This window comes from Humulus lupulus, chromosome 5, assembly GCF_963169125.1.
Source record: "Humulus lupulus chromosome 5, drHumLupu1.1, whole genome shotgun sequence".
In the NCBI taxonomy this organism is placed as follows: Eukaryota; Viridiplantae; Streptophyta; class Magnoliopsida; order Rosales; family Cannabaceae; genus Humulus; species Humulus lupulus.
The window spans coordinates 90,533,226-90,553,101 of NC_084797.1; the positions used below are offsets into that span (position 1 = coordinate 90,533,226).

The following is a 19,876-nucleotide window of genomic DNA, read 5'->3' on the forward strand; positions in this document are numbered from 1 at the left end:
AATTCCAATCCATCCTTTCATTCCAAAAGCCCCATTCCCACAAAGATTACTTCCAATAAAAAAAGGCGGCCAATATAATGACATCTTAGAAGTTTTTAAACAAGTTAGTATCAATATCCCTTTCTTAGATGCCATTAAACAAATTCCTGCCTACTCTAAATTTTTAAAGGATCTTTGTACTGTTAAAAGAAACACTAATGTTCCTAAAAAGGCGTTTTTAACTGAACAAGCTAGTTCCATTATTCAATATAAGAGTCTTGTTAAATATAAAGATCCTGGGTGTCCCACAATTTCATGCATTATTGGTGATCATTTTATTAACAAAGCTTTACTTGATTTGGGTGCTAGTGTGAATTTATTGCCTTATTCTATTTATAAGCAACTTGGTCTTGGTGAGCTAAAACCTACCTCTATAACTCTTCAATTAGCCGATCGTTCTGTGAAAATTCCTAGAGGCATTATAGAGGATGTTTTGATAAAAGTTGATAAATTTTATTTTCCTGTTGACTTCATTGTTCTCGATACTCAACCTGTGGAAAATATGCATGCTCAAATTCCTATCATTTTAGGTAGACCATTCTTAGCTACATCTAATGCAATCATAAATTGTCGTAATGGTGTTTTGAAATTATCTTTTGGAAATATGACTGTTGAATTGAATGTTTTTAATGTGGTTAAATCTGTTGAGTGTGAAGAAGTGCATGAAGTTAACATGATAGATAGTATTTGTGAAGATGATGGAAATGACTTACTTGATTTTTGTGAAAAATACTTTGGTATGAACTTGCATATTGATGACTTTAATGATGATGTGAATGCTTTGCTAGAGTCTATACCCTTAAATAAAACCAAAGTTGAACCTTTTTCACCCTTAGGTCATGTTCAATCAATTTCTGAGTCTCCAAAGTTAGACCTTAAACCTTTACCAGAAAATTTAAAATATGCTTTTATAGGAGAATCTGAAACTTTACCTGTTATCATAGCCTCCGCTTTAGATAAAGAACAAGAAGATAAGTTGTTAGATGTCCTTAGAAAACATAAAGAAGCCATAGGTTGGACCATTGGAGACATTAAAGGAATTAGCCCATCCATATGTATGCATAGAATCCATCTAGAAGAGAATGCTAAAACCTCTCGGGAATGTCAAAGAAGGCTAAATCCAAATATGAAAGAAGTAGTTAGAGAAGAGGTCATAAAATTGTTAGACGTAGGTATCATTTACCCTATTTCTGATAGTCAATGGGTTAGTCCAGTTCAAGTTGTGCCTAAGAAGTCTGGGATCACAGTTGTTGAAAATGAGAAAAATGAATTAATCCCTACTAGAGTACAAACGGGGTGGAGAGTGTGCATAGATTATAGAAAGCTGAATAACGATACTAGAAAAGACCATTTTCCATTACCCTTTATTGATCAAATGCTTGAACGATTAGCTGGCCATGCATATTATTGTTTTCTTGATGGGTATTCGGGATATAACCAAATCCCCATTGCCCCAGAAGATCAAGAAAAGACTACATTTACATGCCCTTTTGGGACTTTTGCCTATCGTCGCATGCCTTTTGGATTATGTAATGCACCTGCGACTTTTCAAAGATGTATGATTTCGATTTTTTCTGACATGGTTGAAAGATTTCTTGAAGTATTTATGGATGATTTTTCTGTGTTTGGTTCTTCCTTTGATGAATGTCTGCATCATCTTTCACTTGTTTTAATTCGTTGCAAAGAGAAAAACCTTGTGCTTAACTGGGAAAAATGTCATTTTATGGTTAAAAAAGGAATTGTTTTAGGTCATGTAATCTCATCTGATGGAATAGAAGTTGATAAAGCTAAAGTTGATCTTATTTCAAAACTTCCCCCACCTAAAACTGTTAAAGAAATTAGATCATTCTTAGGCCATGCCGGTTTTTATAGAAGATTTATAAAAGACTTTAGCAAAATTTCTCGGCCTTTATGCCATTTACTTGGAAAAGAAAATGCTTTTGTCTTTGATAATAATTGCCATGTTGCCTTTGAAAAATTAAAAAATTTGTTGACTACTGCACCCATTATTCGACCTCCTGATTGGAAAATACCTTTTGAAATAATGTGTGATGCTTCTGATTATGCTATAGGTGCTGTCTTAGGACAAAGACTTGAAAAAATACCTCATGTAATTTGCTATGCTAGCAAAACTTTAAATGATGCTCAATTAAATTACTCCACAACCGAAAAAGAATTGCTTGCTGTTGTTTTTGCATTGGAGAAATTTAGATCTTATCTGTTAGGGTCTAAAATTATTGTCTACTCTGATCATGCTGCATTAAAATATCTCTTATCAAAAAAAGATGCTAAGTCTCGTTTGATCCGTTGGATCCTGCTTTTACAAGAATTTGACTTAGAAATACGTGATAAAAAAGGATCTGAAAATGTTGTTGCTGATCATTTATCTAGACTAGTTGTTGAAACTATACATGATTCCACCCCTATCACTGAAACTTTTCCTGATGAACAATTGATGCATGTTTCTTCCTTGCCTTGGTATGCTGATATTGTTAATTATTTGGTCACTAAAGAAATACCATCTCATTGGTCTAAGCATGATAAATCTAAATTTTATTCTGAGGTGAAAAACTTTATTTGGGATGATCCTTACTTGTTTAAATACTGCCCTGATCAAATAATTAGAAGATGCATTCCAAACTGTGATCAATCTAAAATCATATCTTTCTGTCATGATCATGCATGTGGAGGACATTTTAGTGGTAAGAAAACAGCTGCTAAAGTTTTACAATGTGGTTTTTATTGGCCTACTATCTTTCATGATACATATGTTTATTGTAAAGCTTGTGAACGTTGCCAAAAGTTAGGAAGTTTAACTAAAAGAAACATGATGCCTTTAAATCCTATTCTTATTATTGACATATTTGATGTTTGGGGCATTGATTTTATGGGACCATTTCCTAACTCTTTTGGTAATCTTTATATACTTGTTGGAGTTGATTATGTGTCTAAATGGGTTGAAGCTATTGCATGCCACACTAATGACCACAAAGTTGTGCTTCGGTTTTTAAAAGAAAATATATTTTCCCGTTTTGGTTCACCACGTGCTATAATTAGTGATAACGGTACACACTTTTGTAATAGGCCATTTGAACATTTGATGAAACAGTATGGCATTACACATAAAGTCTCAACACCATATCACCCACAAACTAGTGGTCAAGTTGAAGTGTCTAATAGGGAAGTTAAGCACATTTTAGAAAAAACTGTGAATCCAACTAGGAAAGATTGGTCCTTAAGACTCACTGATGCATTATGGGCGTATCGTACCGCGTACAAAACACCCATTGGCATGTCACCCTACAGACTTGTGTATGGGAAGGCGTGCCACTTGCCTGTTGAGTTAGAACATAGAGCCTTTTGGGCAATTAAGCAGTTAAACTTCTCTTTAGACAAGGCAGGTGAGAAACGAAAGCTTCAACTAAATGAACTAGATGAAATTAGGAATGATGCATATGACTATTCAAAAAAGTATAAGGATCGCATGAAATTTTACCATGACAAAAATATTTTAAGAAAAGATTTTTATCCAGGTCAGAAAGTCCTTTTATACAACTCTCGTTTGCATTTATTCCCGGGAAAGTTACGCTCTAGGTGGTCCGGTCCTTACATTGTTCGTATTGTTTTTCCACATGGAGCTATTGAAATTGAAAATCCTAAAAATGGTGATATATTTAAAGTTAATGGACAAAAACTAAAACCATTTTTAGAATTAAAAACTGATGAAGTGGATGAGATACTCCTTGAGGACCCTGTTTACCATGCTCTTTGATTCCTATTTGATCTTGGCAACTTGTGTTTTATTTGTTTTGTTTGTTTTATGTGTGATTTAATTTTTGTTTGTTGTATCTTCTACTCTCTTAGTGGTGCACCATATCGAGGTACGACCATTCTAAACTCTAAACTCTTGTCAATTTTAATTTATATTTATATTTTGACACATTGAGGACAATGCTTACATTAAGTTTGGGGGTATCGAGTTTTATTGTGTTTGTTCTGTGTTTTATTTATGTTTATTTGAAAAAAAAAAAAATTTATGTTGTTGTTTTAGTTGTTCATTTTCATAAAAATTCAAAAAAATATATATTTAAAAAAAAAAAAAAAAAAAAAAAATTGGTGATATTTTTCATTTTCAATGATAAAAATCCTGATTGAGTTTGAAGTTAATTCTCTTAAAAATATGAATAATTTTTAAGCTTTGTTTTTAATTATAGGGTCAATTTTGCTTGTAACAAAAAAATACATTTTTCATAACAAAAACATTCTTATTTCCTATAAGTTTAAGTGGAAAATAATTTTAAATGAAAACCTATTTTCTAAAAGCAAAATTGACAATTTAATTAATTACATAAGCTTAACTTTTATTCATAATAATTTTTTAGAATTATTTTCATTGTGCAATTTTTGAGAAAATCATTTTTATCACCAATAAAAAATGTGTGTTTTAATTTTTCTTTTGCTTGAGGACTAGCAAAACTTTAAGTTTGGGGGTGTGATAACTCTACAAAATAGAGTTATTTTACCACTTTTTATATGCTAATTGTTGCTTAGTTCTTGAGTTTTTAATTAACTTATTAAGATTTTATGTAATTTTTAATTTATTAATCTTATTGTAGTTTTATAGATTTTTATATGTTTTTATAGATATTTTATTATAATATGTGTAATTTAATTATATGAAATTTGTATTGTTAAGTTAGAAGTTAAAAGTGTAATTCTTTTGAACTTAAATGCTATATTAAATTAAATTATAATCAATATTTTCAATGAATTAATATGATTTATTTATAATTGAAGAGATTTGATTATTATTTAATTTAATTTTTTTTTATGGTGTAGGAATTGTTGTATCTTTGTTGTGTTTTGAAAATAAAGAAATAAATAATGACATTTTCAAGGAAAGGAATGAGCAAAATGGCATAGAAGCCCAGTCGGCCCAGCCATTCGGCCCAATTCCTCCTGCCCAGGCCCAGCCCGCCTGTCCCCTGGCCCAGTCCGCCTGCCATCTTCAGCTCTCCAGTTGCACTTCACGCCCATTCAGCTGCACTAAAGCTTCAGCCTTCACGTGACCAGCCAAGCACTCAGCTGAAGCTTCTTCCCTTCAGCAAGTTTCAGCTTTCACGTGACCCAGCAGCAGCAATTCTTCACCATTCAGCAAATTTCAGCAAGCCCAACCGGCCCATCCACCCATTCGCCCAGCTCCAAGGCCCACGTTGGCCCAACCTCCTCACTCCAGCAGCTATCCCACAGCCTCTGCCAGGCCCAGTGAGCCCAGCCGAAACCGCCTGGCACCAAGCAGCCACCAGCAGCCTAAATGCTGCATTTTGTCACTTTTTAGCCTAAAAATGTCTAAGTGTACCAATTGTCCCCTAGGTTCAAAATGCCACTTTTCACCCATTTTCTACATAATTTTTACCCCAAAATCATCATCACTCCTACAATTTACCCCTATTTTACCATTTATTATTAATTTAATCAATTTACTTAATTTAAATTGATTATCTTAATAATCTCATTTTGGCTATAAATAAGGGTTTTGAAGACCATTTTTTGGGGTGCTTAATTTTTTGGTTACCATCTTTTTCTCTCATTTTCTCTCTACCATTCTCTCTTCCATTTGGGTTTTTCAAGAGCATTTTGCAAGTATGTATGTCATTTATTTTGTAATTTCTATTCTAGTTATGTGCTTCTAATCTTTTTCATAAGATTATTAAGATCATGATGAAGCAACTTGTAACTAGGTAATATTTATGTTGTATGTTGATTTCCCTTGTAATGCAACAAAGTCTATGGATTTTTCTTCTTCATATATTTCTTTCATCTTAAATATCTTGTATTTTAGATTGTTAGAACATTTTTACACTTTGTTCTTCATTAGTGCATAAACATAATATTCTTTGTGTAAGATGTGTCATTAAATTGTACACATCCATGCTTAGAACAAAAATATTATGTTTTGCCTTATAAATAATGTTCATTGATTTATTTGTTATTTCATTAGATTGATTTACACTAAATGCTTTGAAATTATAATTTTGAAAAGTGAAGAAAAATCCTATCTTTTTATAAGAAAATTGTGCTTAAAATTATAAATATTTTTGGAAAATGATAGTTTAAATTATTTTAACTATCACTAAAACTTGGGAATCAATATACTAATAAATATTATTAAACTTACATTTTGTGGATTCTAGTATCTTAATAATCTTTTCTTTTAATACTTATTTTCAACTCATTATTGGTTTATTTTCATTATCTTAAAAAGCTTTATTTTTCAATATTTCATTTTATGTTCATACTATTAAAACTTATCAATCTTTGGAACTAGGTTAGAATTTATTACTTTTGATTTAAAATAGTTTCATTTTCGATTTTAGACAACTCCTTTGGGTTCGACATCCTTGCTTACGATCACTATTCTATATGGACGATTCGTGCGCTTGCGATATATAAATTTTTAAACATACCCGTTTAGGGTCCATCAATTGTGTAGACCTAGTGAGTATCAGACTGCAGGGTTTGGGACTTTATTGCCTATAGGGGAACTGGTAGTTTCTAAGAGATGGATTAGGGCACTGTCAGTGATGGTTGATAGTAGGGAACTCTCGGTGGATCTGATTGAGTTAGATATGGAGGATTTTGATATGATCTTAGGGATGGATTGGTTGGTCAGGTATGGGGCTACGATTGATTGCAGGAAGATGGTTACTTTTGAGCCTGAGGGCGAAGACCCTTTTGTCTTTGTGTGTGCGGTAGGTGGACCCCGCGTACCCATGATTTCAGCATTGAGAGCCAGAGACTTGTTGCAGGGGGGATGCATAGGTTTTCTGGCCAGTGTGGTGGATACTGCTAGAGTTATGCCGGCAGGGCCGGGAGAGACCAAATTAGTGTGTGAGTTCTTAGACGTATTTCTTGAGGACTTACCAGTGTTGCCGCCGCGCAGGGAGATTCAGTTTGAGATTGAGTTAGCACCGGGGACAGAACCAGTATCTAGGACACCGTACAAAATGGCACCAGCAGAAATGAAAGAGTTGAAGATACAGTTGCAAGAACTTTTGGATCTGGGATTCATCAGGCCTAGTTATTCTCCATGGGGTGCTCCAGTGTTGTTTGTTAAGAAGAAGGACGGGACTTTGAGGATGTGTATAGATTACAGAGAATTGAACAAGTTAACTATTAAGAATAAGTACCCTCTGCCAAGGATTGATGAATTGTTCGATTAGGAGTAGGGAAAGACGGTGTTCTCGAAGATTGATCTTTGATCTGGTTATCACCAGCTAAGGATCAAAGATGAGGACATACCGAAGATGGCCTTTTGAACACGGTATGGGCATTATGAGTTCTTGGTCATGTCTTTTGGTCTGACTAGTGCCCCAGCAGCCTTCATGGACTTAATTAACAGGGTGTTTCAAGGACGTTTTGGATCAGTTCGTCATTGTTTTCATCGACGACATCTTGGTTTACTCCAGTTCAGAGCCAGAGCATGAGCATCGTCTTCGACAGGTTCTACAGAGGTTAAGGGAGCATCAGTTGTATGCCAAGTTTAAGAAATGTGAGTTTTGGTTGGTAGAGGTGACTTTTCTTGGACATATAGTTGGGGCAGAAGGGATTAAGGTGGATCCATCCAAGGTGGAAGCAGTAAGGGATTGGCCGAGGCCGAGGAATGCCTCGGAGGTGCAAAGTTTCCTTGGGTTGGCTGGTTATTATAGATGGTTTGTAGAGGGGTTCTCAAAGATTTCTTCACCGATGACAAAGTTGACAAGAAAGAATCAGAAGTTCGTCTGGTCAGAGAAGTGTGAGAACAGTTTTCAAGAGTTTAAGCGACGGCTTATTTCTGCACCTGTGTTGAGTCTTCCTTCGGAGGAAGGGAAATTTTTGGTTTATTGTGACGCATCGAGAATGGGTTTAGGCTGCGTGCTGATGCAGAATGAGAAAGTTATAGCTTATGCATCTCGGTAGCTGAAGGAGTATGAGCAGTGGTATCTGGCTCATGATTTGGAGCTAGCCGCAGTGGTATTCGCACTGAAGGTGTGGAGTCATTATTTGTACGGGGAGAAGTGCGACATATACACTGACCATAAGAGTTTGAAGTATTTCTTCACTCAGAAGGATTTGAACATGAGGCAAAGACGTTGGTTGGAGTTGGTTAAGGATTATGATTGTGATATCCTTTACCACCCTGGAAAAGCCAATGTGGTGGCAGATGCGTTGAGCCAGAGGGGCCCGAGACAGTTGTATAGTTCCACCCAAATCTCGAGGGAATTAGCTGATGAGATGGCCAGGGCAAGGATAGAACTGGTGGTAGGCCAGTTAGCTAATATTACCTTACAGTCGACCCTGTTAGAGCGGGTCAAGGAGGGTCAGTTGGTAGATGCACAGTTGCGGGAAGCTAGGCAGCATACCTTAGCGGGGACAGCTAAGGATTATTCAGTTTCTGAGACAGGTTTGCTTCGGTATCAGGGACAAATTTGTGTTCCGACAGATGAGGGGATCAGACGAGAGATACTGGATGAGTCTCACACTATGCCATACTCACTTCATCCGGGTACCACGAAGATGTATCAGGATCTACGAACATTATTTTGGTGGCCCGGGATGAAGAAGGATGTGGTAGAGTATGTGTCTAGGTGTTTGACATGTCAGCAAGTTAAGGTTGAGCATCAGCGACCAACGGGATTGCTTCAGCCCTTGGGTATCCCAGAGTGGAAGTGGGAGGATATTACGATGGATTTCGTGGGAGGATTACCCAGGACAGTTGGACTTCATGACTCGGTGTGGGTGATAGTGGACAAATACACCAAGTCAGCTCATTTTCTACTAGTGAGGTCGACCTATACAGTGGAACAGTATGCAGAGTTGTATGTGAGGGAGATAGTTCGTCTCCATGGGGTTTCAAAGTCTATTGTATCTGACCGAGACCCTATCTTTACCTCCAAGTTTTGGGGAGATCTGCAGAGAGCCATGGGGACTCAGCTGAAGTTTAGCACAGCTTTTCATCCTCAGACTGATGGACAGTCTGAGAGGACGATTCAAGTATTGGAGGACATGCTTATATCATGTGTGATTGATTTCGAGGGGTCTTGGAGTAAGTATCTTCCGTTGATCGAATTTTCATATAACAACAGTTACCAGTCCACGATTGGAGTTGCTCCTTATGAGATGTTATATGGAAGAAAGTGAAGATCACCTATTCACTGGGATGAGATGGGTGAGAGAAGGTATTTGGGGCCAGACATGGTTCAGAAGACCAATGAAGCTATTGAGAAGATTCGAGCCAGAATTCTTGCTTCGCAGAGTAGACAGAAAAGCTACGCTGATCCTAAGCGTGGAGTTCCAGGTTGGGGACCACGTGTTTCTACGAGTTTCACCATTGAGAGGTGTGAGGACGTTTGGAGTGAAGGGCAAGTTGAGCCCTCGGTTTGTTGGACCTTTTGAGATCCTAGAGAGGATTGGACAAGTGGCTTATAGATTGGCCTTGCCACCGTGCTATCAGGAGTTCATAATGTGTCCCATGTCTCCATGTTGCGGAAGTATGTTTCTGATACAACACATGTGTTGAAGTATGAGGACTTAGAGTTGTAGACAAACTTGTCCTATGAGGAGCGACCAGTTCAAATTTTGGATCGGAAGGACAAATTCTTACGGAATAAGATAATTCTGTTAGTGAAAGTATTGTGGAGGAATAGCAAGGTCAAGGAAGCGACCTGGGAGTTGGAGACAGCGATGCGGGATCAATATCCCGAGCTATTCAGGTAAATTTCGAGGACAAAATTCTCATTAGGAAGGGATAGTTGTAACGACCCCACATTTGTTAATGAGGCTTAAGGGCCTTGATTAGTGTGCCGGGAGGGCATTATTGGGTCAAATGTGATTTGAATGATTTTATTGAATTAAATGCATAATTATATGATTAATGATGCTTGTATGATTATATTGGTATTAATGTGGTATGTATATATGATAATTATGAGAACCACATTATTATGTGGGTAGGTCAGCAGAGCACGACTCGAGGCGATCCTAGGGCTAGTTAGCGGGGAAAAAGTTACAACAGGGCTTCATAGTTGACTTTGGATAAGTCAGGGGTATTTTAGGTATCGGGTAGTGTTTACCGAGTTTTTCGGAAACGAATACAAACAGAATAATAAAAAGATAAGAACTGTAGAAGTGCTGGAATGTAACTAAACAAACAGTGTTTTTACGTGGTTCAGGCGTTAACAAGCCCTAGTCCACGAGTCGATGTTATTATACTTGGAAAGGATTACAGTAAGATGGATGGTGTACAAGAACTTCACACCCTCACAGTGTTTCTCTCGGGTTCTTTTGAAGAAGATGAAGCTAGAGAGATTTTAGTAGAGTTCTTGCTATGTAATTTGTTGGCCGTCCCTCTTCTTGTAAAATGAAGGGGTCTTTATAGCTAGGGTTTTGGATTAGGGTTTTTCTCTACGTACATGAGTCTTAATTACACCAGCCATAAATAGGGGATACAATTACTGTAGTAGCATGGCTACAAGACTCTATGTGGGTATATTTACGTGAAAGTATGGGGAACACACAAAGTCAGCCGTCTTTTCCAAGTTGTCAGCGGAACAATAGGCGAAAAGGTACCCTTAGGCGTGCTGGGATGTGTGCGGCTTTGACCTGTCGGGCGTGTCAGGCGGGATCCTGTGTCAGGTGGATATCATTCCAAATATGCCTCCTCCATGACTCGACCGCTTGGTTTTGTTCCGTGCGAGGCACGGAACTGTTTCCGCGAAGACCACTTGAAGAGCTTCTCCTGGAAGGAGCTTCCCTGAAGGATACCCCTTCGGGAGTCCGAGAGGGTTGACGAGTTTTCGTGTCGTGTTTGCTTGAAAGAGTAATCCGGACACTAAACGGGAGAGGCGAAGCCTTTCTGTCCATCCGCGAGCTCTGGTCACCTACCGTGAAAGACATTGGTAATTCTGCTTCCCCGAGGACATCAATCTAAACGCTATCCGGAAATCTGGATCACATTTACCCCCCAAGGTCACGGAGCTTTGAGAGATCCGGGAGCTTGTACAGTCCTCCGGGTATTTCGGTTTCTTAGATTAGGCGAGGGGCCACCTTCTGTGTTCCCGGAAGGGTTCCTTTTTCCCGCCTGAGTGTTAGTATGAAAAAGAAAGGGAATTTCTTCTGTTTGAACTCAAGTACTCAAGTGCGGCAAGGACCACGCGTCATGCTGGGAATGGTTCTGCGACCAAGACGTGTGCGTGAGGCGACTGGTTGAGTATGCGTGCGTCAGTCATCTGAGTAATGATTTGACGGTTTTTAATGGTACTCCGGGCCCGAGGTGGTATAATGATGGGAAATAAATACTTTATTCCCATCCGAGGAGTCATAAATAGGATCTGTTGATGCTCAAAATCTCATCTAGGGAAAACACGCGGTTTACAAGGTGTGGGTGCTAAGATGTCATGGCCTCGCACGGCCCCGCTCGGATGCTAAGGCACGAGGCGACATGGCCTCGCTTGGCCTCGCCAGCCCACGCCACCCAAGTGGCCTTGCGAGACGCCTAGGCCGCGCCACCCAAAGGGCCTCGCGAGATGCCTAGGCCACACCTCCCAAGTGGCCTCTAGGCCACACCTCCCAAGTGGCCTCGCGAGATGCCTAGACCACACCTCCCAAGTGGCCTCGCGAGATGCCTAGGCCACGCCACCCAAGTGGCCTCGCGAGACGCCTAGGCCGCGCCTCCCAAGTGGCCTCGCGAGATGCCTAGGCCACGCCACCCGAAGGGCCTCGCGAGATGCCTAGGCCACAACTCCCCAGTGGCCTCGCGAGATGCCTAGGCCACGCCACCCAAGTGGCCTTGCGAGACGCCTAGGCCGCGCCACCCAAAGGGCCTCGCGAGATGCCTCGGCCACACCTCCCAAGTGGCCTCGCGAGATGCCTAGACCACACCTCCCAAGTGGCCTCGCGAGATGCCTAGGCCACACCTCCCAAGTGGCCTCGCGAGATGCCTAAGCCACGCCACCCAAGTGGCCTCGCGAGACGCCTAGGCCGCGCCTCCCAAGTGGCCTCGCGAGATGCCTAGGCCACGCCACCCAAAGGGCCTCGCGAGATGCCTAGGCCAAAACTCCCCAGTGGCCTCGCGAGATGCCTAGGCCACGCCACCCAAGTGGCCTCGCGAGACGCCTAGGCCGCACCTCCCAAGTGGCCTCGCGAGATGCCAAGGCCGCGCCACCCAAGTGGCCTCGCGAGACGCCTAGGCCGCGCCTCCCAAGTGGCCTCGCGAGATGCCTAGGCCACGCCACCCAAAGGGCCTCGCGAGATGCCTAGGCCACAACTCCCCAGTGGCCTCGTGAGATGCCTAGGCCACGCCACCCAAGTGGCCTCGCGAGACGCCTAGGCCGCACCTCCCAAGTGGCCTCGCGAGATGCCTAGGCCGCGCCACCCAAGTGGCCTCGCGAGATGCCTAGGCCGCGCCTCCCAAGTGGCCTCGCGAGATGCCTAGGCCACACCTCCCAAGTGGCCTCGCGAGATGCGTCCATGGTTTTGCCCATGGCCTCGCCCATGGCCTTGGAGGTGAGAATACTCACAAGGGGCATGGTACATGCATGAATATGGAATGTGCCTACAAACCTAAAGAAGTCAGAGTACGGATATAGTACCCCTATCAGACAAGTAGTGGGAATGCCAGGAGTGGGTATGCAAGGATAGGAGTTATGGTCCGTACGTCTACGGCCATAGGTCAGAGCCGACACCACTACCTCCTGCGCCACTACGCCTGCCACCACGCATCAGACATGGATACAGACAAGTAGTGGAGACATCCTCCTGACACCTGCTCCTGTACGGGGTGTACGACCACAGCCTCTGGAGCCACTCCCCTGACACAGTACGTATGTACCACTTGGTCCCCTGGACCACTATGTACCTAAGGCCATTAGAGCCTACTATAAAATGAACTCTAAAACCACCTGAAAGGGGGGGTTGGAAATTTGACTGTAGCAGAGGTTTGAGTGTGAATGAAAGACTGAATTCTCCATTACTATTCTATCATTGTTCTTGAGTTATTGTTCAAGTTTTTATAGTTTTCTGATCAGTGATCTTGATTTGATAATTTTTCCAACTTAACTTCGTTGACGAGTTCTCACCGTCAACAGTTTGGCGCCGTCTGTGGGAACGTTAATTTCAAGCTACTGTTCCACCATTGTTTCTGGCAAGAAGAAGATGCCAAGACGCTCAAAGCGGCTGAGGGAGCCACGAGAGGTAGAGATTCACCTGAGCGGAGCCCAACTGAAGGCCTCCATGAAGGACGCTCCTCCACCAAGAGACGTGGAGCCCCCGGAAGACCCTGAGGTTCACGGAGGCGATAGGGTGGCCTCATCACCAGCCGTTCCACCTGGAGGAAGTCCTCCAAGAGCACCACCGGTAAACGCTAACGAGTTCCCTCCTCCAAAATCGCCGCAGGCACGGAACTCTGGCCGGCAAGACCCGGGCCCTTCTGCACGTAGGCATGATAAGCACCCCCGAGTCCACTCCGTGAGCTCGAGTTCGAAATCCCGGTTCTACGAAGAGGAGATACGTGAGCTCCACCGTAAAAACCAAAGATTAGAAACCACCTTAGAAAACATGCAAGAGGTCCTTAATGGCCTGCTGCAGGGTAAGTCCAGCGTAACCGTGCCTAAGAGGAAGGAGAAGGGCAAGGATGGGGTGGAGACCATTGTACCGGTAGATGATGGGAGAACCCGACATTCAACCAGTAATACCCCCCGAACGAAGCAACGTGATCACCCCGAACCGCCTAAGCAGGCCCAGAAACCAGCGCCGAGGGCCAACGCTGCCCCCGCAATGAGGACGAGGTCACCTCTAAAAAAGCCCCCTCAGACTTACGAGAGGAGCTCAATAAAAAGAGGGCGGACAAAGGCACCACACCCCCTATAGCGCCTCGAGAGGGCAAGGGAAAGGCAGGTCTTAGCCCGTCCGCTTTGAAGGACTCTCTAAGCAAGAGGAGGCAGGACTTGGAAACGGAGATGAAGAGCCTGCGAAGCAAGATCGTCACCGCATCAGGCGGCCCGATCTATGAGGAAGAATTCGACCATGAGTCACCCTTCATGAGGGAGATTCAGGTCATCCGACTTCCTGCCAACTTTAAGGAGCCCAATATGACCCCCTACGAAGGGAGCACGGATCCAAAGTACCACCTGGACGCGTTTAATGATCTGATGAAATTGAGGGGGATCGGAAGTGGTGCCAGGTGCCATTGTTTCAGTGTTACTCTGAGAGGACCCGCCTACAAATGGTTCAAAAGACTAAGGCCGGGGTCCATCAGGTCCTGGCAACAATTCTCTGACGAATTCCTCCAACAGCACCATGCCGTGCGAGACTACACGATGCCAGGTACCAGCCTGGCCAACGTGAAGCAAGGGGAGAATGAGAGCCTGAAGAGCTACATTCACCGGTTCAATATGGAGGCCGCGAAAGTGGGGAGCCTAACGCGCCGAGAGTTAAAAATGGCCATTACCGCCGGAGTGCTCCCAGGAAGCAAGTTGTGGGACAACATGTTGAAGAGGGAAGTCGCCGACTTAGACGACTTCTATGAGAGAGCGCAGAAGTACATCCGCGTGGAGGATGGCCATGCAAACCTGAAGGCAGGAAAGGAGGAGCCCCTCGCGAAGCCCCCAGCTAACGACGGGTCGAATGTAGCAAAGAAGAAAAGGGCATACGATGGATCAAGAGATGACCACCAGAGGAAAACCCAACATGGGAATGATCGCAGGCAAGCGACTTACACTTACTACACAGACCTCACAGACACCAGGGAGCACATTTACCTCACCAATGAAGATCGAGTTCCTTTCAAAAGACCCCCACCAATGAGAAAGGACCGGTCCAAGAGAGACCCTGGTAAATACTGTCAGTACCACAAGGATACCGGTCACACCACGGCAGAGTGTATCCATTTGAAGGAAGAAATTGAGGAACTCATCCGTAGGGGACATTTGGACAAGTATGTGCGCAAGGATAACCAGAGGCCAAAAGGGGGAGTGCCCCCCCCTCCCCCCCCCCCCCCCCCCCCCCCGCGGGCACGCGAGATGGCCCTGGAAGTTCAGGGGGAGGTTAGGACCATCTTTGGAGGACCAGGATTCGGAGGCGATTCTAGGAAAGGACGAGACAGGTATGCCAGGGAGGCCCGGCAAAGTCCACCACATTGCGTTTTGAGTTTGGAGCAACGCCCCCCGAAGAGCTTCAAGGGCGAGAATGACTCAATAACTTTCACTGAAGAAGATGCGCAGGGGGTGCACTTTCCTCATAACGACCCCCTGGTGCTAACCGCCCAACTAGCCAATATGAGGGTACATCGGGTCATGGTGGATAACGGGAGCTCTGTGGACATCTTGTATCGACAGGCGCTGGAAAGGATGGGGTTGAGCCTCCGTCACCTAAAGCCTTACACCACGACCTTGTATGGGATTACGGGAGATTCGATGCGACCCCTGGGGACGATCGAATTAACCCTCACCATGGGGGAGCAACCCAGGCAAGCCACCGTAATGGCCAACTTCGTCGTGGTAGATTGCACCTCAGCCTTCAACGTGGTGTTAGGGAGACCCTCTCTGAGAGAATTGAAGGCAATAACTTCCGTATATCACCTGGCCATGAAATTCCCCACCCCTGGGGGAGTAGCATGTGTGAGAGGGGAGCAGAAGGAAGCGAGGGAATGCTATAACTTGTCCCTCCGCGCAGCCACCAAACCGTCCGTGCCAATGGCGATGGCTGTACATGAAGGAGCGACCTGCACAAGTTAGACCCATGCAAGATTGGACCCGCAGGTTACGGAGCCTCTCGAGAAGTGCAACCAGCAAGACTTTCCTAGTTATATGTAACCTTTTTCTTTTTTATTTACAAAGTTCTATGTAAACCGCGTGCTATAAATGAAACCGTTTGCTACTTCCCGTGTTTACTTCCTTCGCCGCACAAGCATCAGCCTAAGTGCCTGCCGAAATAAATTTCACCAAGCGCTTGGGGGGGCAGGATAGGAAGCAATAACATGCAGCTAGCAAGGGGAACCTAAAAAGGGCCCTATAACGAAGGATCTTAGAAAGGACCCCTCGCCCTCCTAAAAAGGAGACTTCTAAAAAAGAGGCTCCTAAAAAAAGACCCTTTAACAAGGGATCTTAAAAAGGGCCCTCAATTAGGAGTAACCTAAAAATGACCCCCTATCAGGAGGATCCTAAAAAGGGCCCTCCATCAAGAGGAAGTGGCCCATGGCGACGAAGCAAGCAACAAGCAAAAGAATCCAAAGAAGGACCCCTTGCACCAGGATCCTAAAAAGGATCCTATGCATTAGGAGGACCCGAGAGGGACCATGGCCCTAGAAAGGACCGTTTAATGGGAGGTCCTAGAAGGACCCCTTATATCGGGGCCCTAGGCGAAGTCCCTAAACACAGGAAACAATAAAAAGACCTTGCAAGGCGTCCCCTGGGTTTACAAGGATTAGCTACCCTTGCGAACATCAAGGAGGCCAAAAGGCCTTACCAAAAAAATATACATATATATAGTGACAACACTAATAAGTCTAGAGCGGCCACCAAGCCGTCGAGCCAAAAAGGGTCCTAAAAGAGACCCTTGCAGAAATAGTACTATGCATAATGACGAGAGGGACGCTTCTCGCAAAGAAATAATAAGCGCGTGCAAGAAAAACATAAAAGGATAACTAAGACCCAAGGGGTCAAAATATCCTTATTAAACCAACCAAGAGGCACCAAAAGAGGTCCCAGTAAACCCTTTCACATGGGCTCCAAAGGACCTCCAGCCTGATAGATAAAAGAGGGGAACCAACTAAACCCCTTCACACAGGCTTAAAAAGGGCCTCAAAAGAAATAGAACAAGAAATAAACAAGCAACATATGTATTTATGCCTTAAAAGAAAAAGGGAGTTCTTGAGACAATACAAGAGTTACCAAAAGAGAAGTAATACTAATAATGAAGTAAGGTGCAAATATTAAGCCATGCATGAAGGCCTGTTTATAAGAACCAAGATGAATAGTCTACAAGAGCACCTAAAGGTCCTCTCCTAGACTAGGGGGCAAGTGTTGATGCTCAAAATCTCATCAAGGGAAAACACGCGGTTTACAAGGTGTGGGTGCTAATATGTCATGGCCTCGCACGGCCCCGCTCGGATGCTTAGGCACGAGGTGACATGGCCTCGCTTGGCCTCGCCAGCCCACGCCACCCAAGTGGCCTTGCGAGACGCCTAGGCCGCGCCACCCAAAGGGCCTCGCGAGATGCCTAGGCCACACCTCCCAAGTGGCCTCGCGAGATGCCTAGGCCACACCTCCCAAGTGGCCTCGTGAGATGCCTAGACCACACCTCCCAAGTGGCCTCGCGAGATGCCTAGGCCACGCCACCCAAGTGGCCTCGCGAGACGCCTAGGCCGCGCCTCCCCAGTGGCCTCGCGAGATGCCTAGGCCACGCCACCCAAAGGGCCTCGCGAGATGCCTAGGCCACGCCACCCAAGTGGCCTTGCGAGACGCCTAGGCCGCGCCACCCAAAGGGCCTCGCGAGATGCCTAGGCCACACCTCCCAAGTGGCCTCGCGAGATGCCTAGGCCACACCTCCCAAGTGGCCTCGCGAGATGCCTAGGCCACGCCACCCAAGTGGCCTCGCGAGACGCCTAGGCCGCGCCTCCCAAGTGGCCTCGCGAGATGCCTAGGCCACGCCACCCAAAGGGCCTCGCGAGATTCCTAGGCCACAACTCCCCAGTGGCCTCGCGAGATGCCTAGGCCACGCCACCCAAGTGGCCTCGCGAGACGCCTAGGCCGCACCTCCCAAGTGGCCTCGCGAGATGCCTAGGCCGCGCCACCCAAGTGGCCTCACGAGACGCCTAGGCCGCACCTCCCAAGTGGCCTCGCGATATGCCTAGGCCGTGCCACCCAAAGGGCCTCGCGAGATGCCTAGGCCACAACTCCCCAGTGGCCTCGCGAGATGCCTAGGCCATGCCACCCAAGTGGCCTCGCGAGACGCCTAGGCCGCACCTCCCAAGTGGCCTCGCGAGATTCCTAGGCCGCGCCACCCAAGTGGCCTCGCGAGATGCCTAGGCCACACCTCCCAAGTGGCCTCGCGAGATGCGTCCATGGTTTCGCCCATGGCCTCGCCCATGGCCTCGTCCATGGCCTTGGAGGTGAGAATACTCACAAGGGGCATGGTACATGCATGAATATGGAATGTGCTTACAAACCTAAAGAAGTCAGAGTACGGATATAGTACCCCTATCAGACAAGTAGTGGGAATGCCAGGAGTGGGTATGCAAGGATAGGAGTTATGGTCCGTACGTCTACGGCCATAGGTCAGAGCCGACACCACTACCTCCTGCGCCACTACGCCTGCCACCACGCATCAGACATGGATACAGACAAGTAGTGGAGACATCCTCCTGACACCTGCTCCTGTACGGGGTGTACGACCACAGCCTCTGGAGCCACTCCCCTGACACAGTACGTATGTACCACTTGGTCCCCTGGACCACTATGTACCTAAGGCCATTAGAGCCTACTATAAAATGAACTCTAAAACCACCTGAAAGGGGGGGTTGGAAATTTGACTGTAGCAGAGGTTTGAGTGTGAATGAAAGACTGAATTCTCCATTACTATTCTATCATTGTTCTTGAGTTATTGTTCAAGTTTTTATAGTTTTCTGATCAGTGATCTTGATTTGATAATTTTTCCAACTTAACTTCGTTGACGAGTTCTCACCGTCAACAGGATCGTCGCTTCATCTCCAGCCGTTGGATCTGATGCACACGGAATGGGAAGATCGGGACCGTCCATTTGAGGAATTCGAAACGACTTTTTCCCTGCTATAAAAACGAGGGAACGGACCTTTCTTCCTCTTTACGCTTTCAAATTCTCTATCTTTCGGATTTTTAGATTTCCAAACCTTCGAACTCTCAGGCTTCCAAGCTTTCATTCCTTCGAACTTGCCACTTCTTTTGGTAAGGGATCTAGAAACTTTTCTTTTGGTTTGGCAGTGGGTTTATTCGCCGAAGTTCAGGGTTTGAATCGCCGTTCGTCTTTGCAGCTTTTACTTCTCGCGATCATGCTGTGCAGTGATCCGGTTACTCCTTCAACCTCCAACTACCCGAATACCAGTAAGTATTTCTACTTTGCTCTTTCCTCCCAAACCTTAGGTCGTTGGTAGTTGTTAGAGTTGGGGTTTCTGCCATTACCGCCTATGTGCATGCGTGAATAGGGCTTTGGTAGGCATGTGATTGATGTGAGTCGATAAGTAGTCTCTTTTGCATGCTTTGACGATTTGCGTTTGGAAAGTCGTTCCTTGTTTTGCTTGCGTTGTTCTGGTTTGCTGTTTTAGGGCATAAGCATGAACGCCTTTAGGGTGTCTTTCTCTGGAAAAACACTTCTTTTGGTGGGCTTAGGCTCGGAGTCTGAGTCTGGTTCCTTGCTGCCCTTCGGGTGGCATGGTGCCAACCCCTCGGCAAGCTCGGTGGGAGCCTCTCCAAGAAGTTTTCGGGGAGGGTCTCCCCGACGCCTTTGATACCACTAGGGTATGACAAGGGTGCTGACTGCTTAGAGTGTTTTCTTCTTTCTTTCTTTTGTTCAGTGACGAACCTCTCAAAGGAACAACTCCTTGCTGTGGTGGAGGCTGATTCTGCCCAGGAGAAGGGTTCCCCTGTCGCTGGTGCAAAGGGGAAAGGAAAGGCAAAAGTGGTCGCGGCTAGCCCGCCGACTTCCAACAGTTCAATCTAGGAGATGGACCAGAAGCCGAACCTGTTCAGGAATTACGGCATGCTGGAGCTGTACTCCTCCGAGGCAGGCCTGAAGAACATCCCAGGTCTGATGTGGCACCGTCTGTCGG

General features: G+C 44.9%; 1 protein-coding gene across 1 annotated transcript in view; it reads left to right on the forward strand.

Moving 5' to 3' along the window:
- The window catches only part of LOC133779290 (uncharacterized), a gene marked incomplete at its 3' end in the record, with an annotated part of 66,669 nt that extends 62,957 nt beyond the window's left edge, over positions 1 to 3,712 (forward strand). The window contains exons 4-6 of the mRNA XM_062219267.1: positions 105 to 233; positions 1,116 to 2,684; positions 3,189 to 3,712. Of these exons, the coding sequence (XP_062075251.1) occupies positions 105 to 233; positions 1,116 to 2,684; positions 3,189 to 3,712 (2,222 nt within the window). The remainder of the gene's footprint in view (positions 1 to 104; positions 234 to 1,115; positions 2,685 to 3,188) is intronic.
- Between the last annotated feature and the right edge of the window lie 16,164 nt (positions 3,713 to 19,876).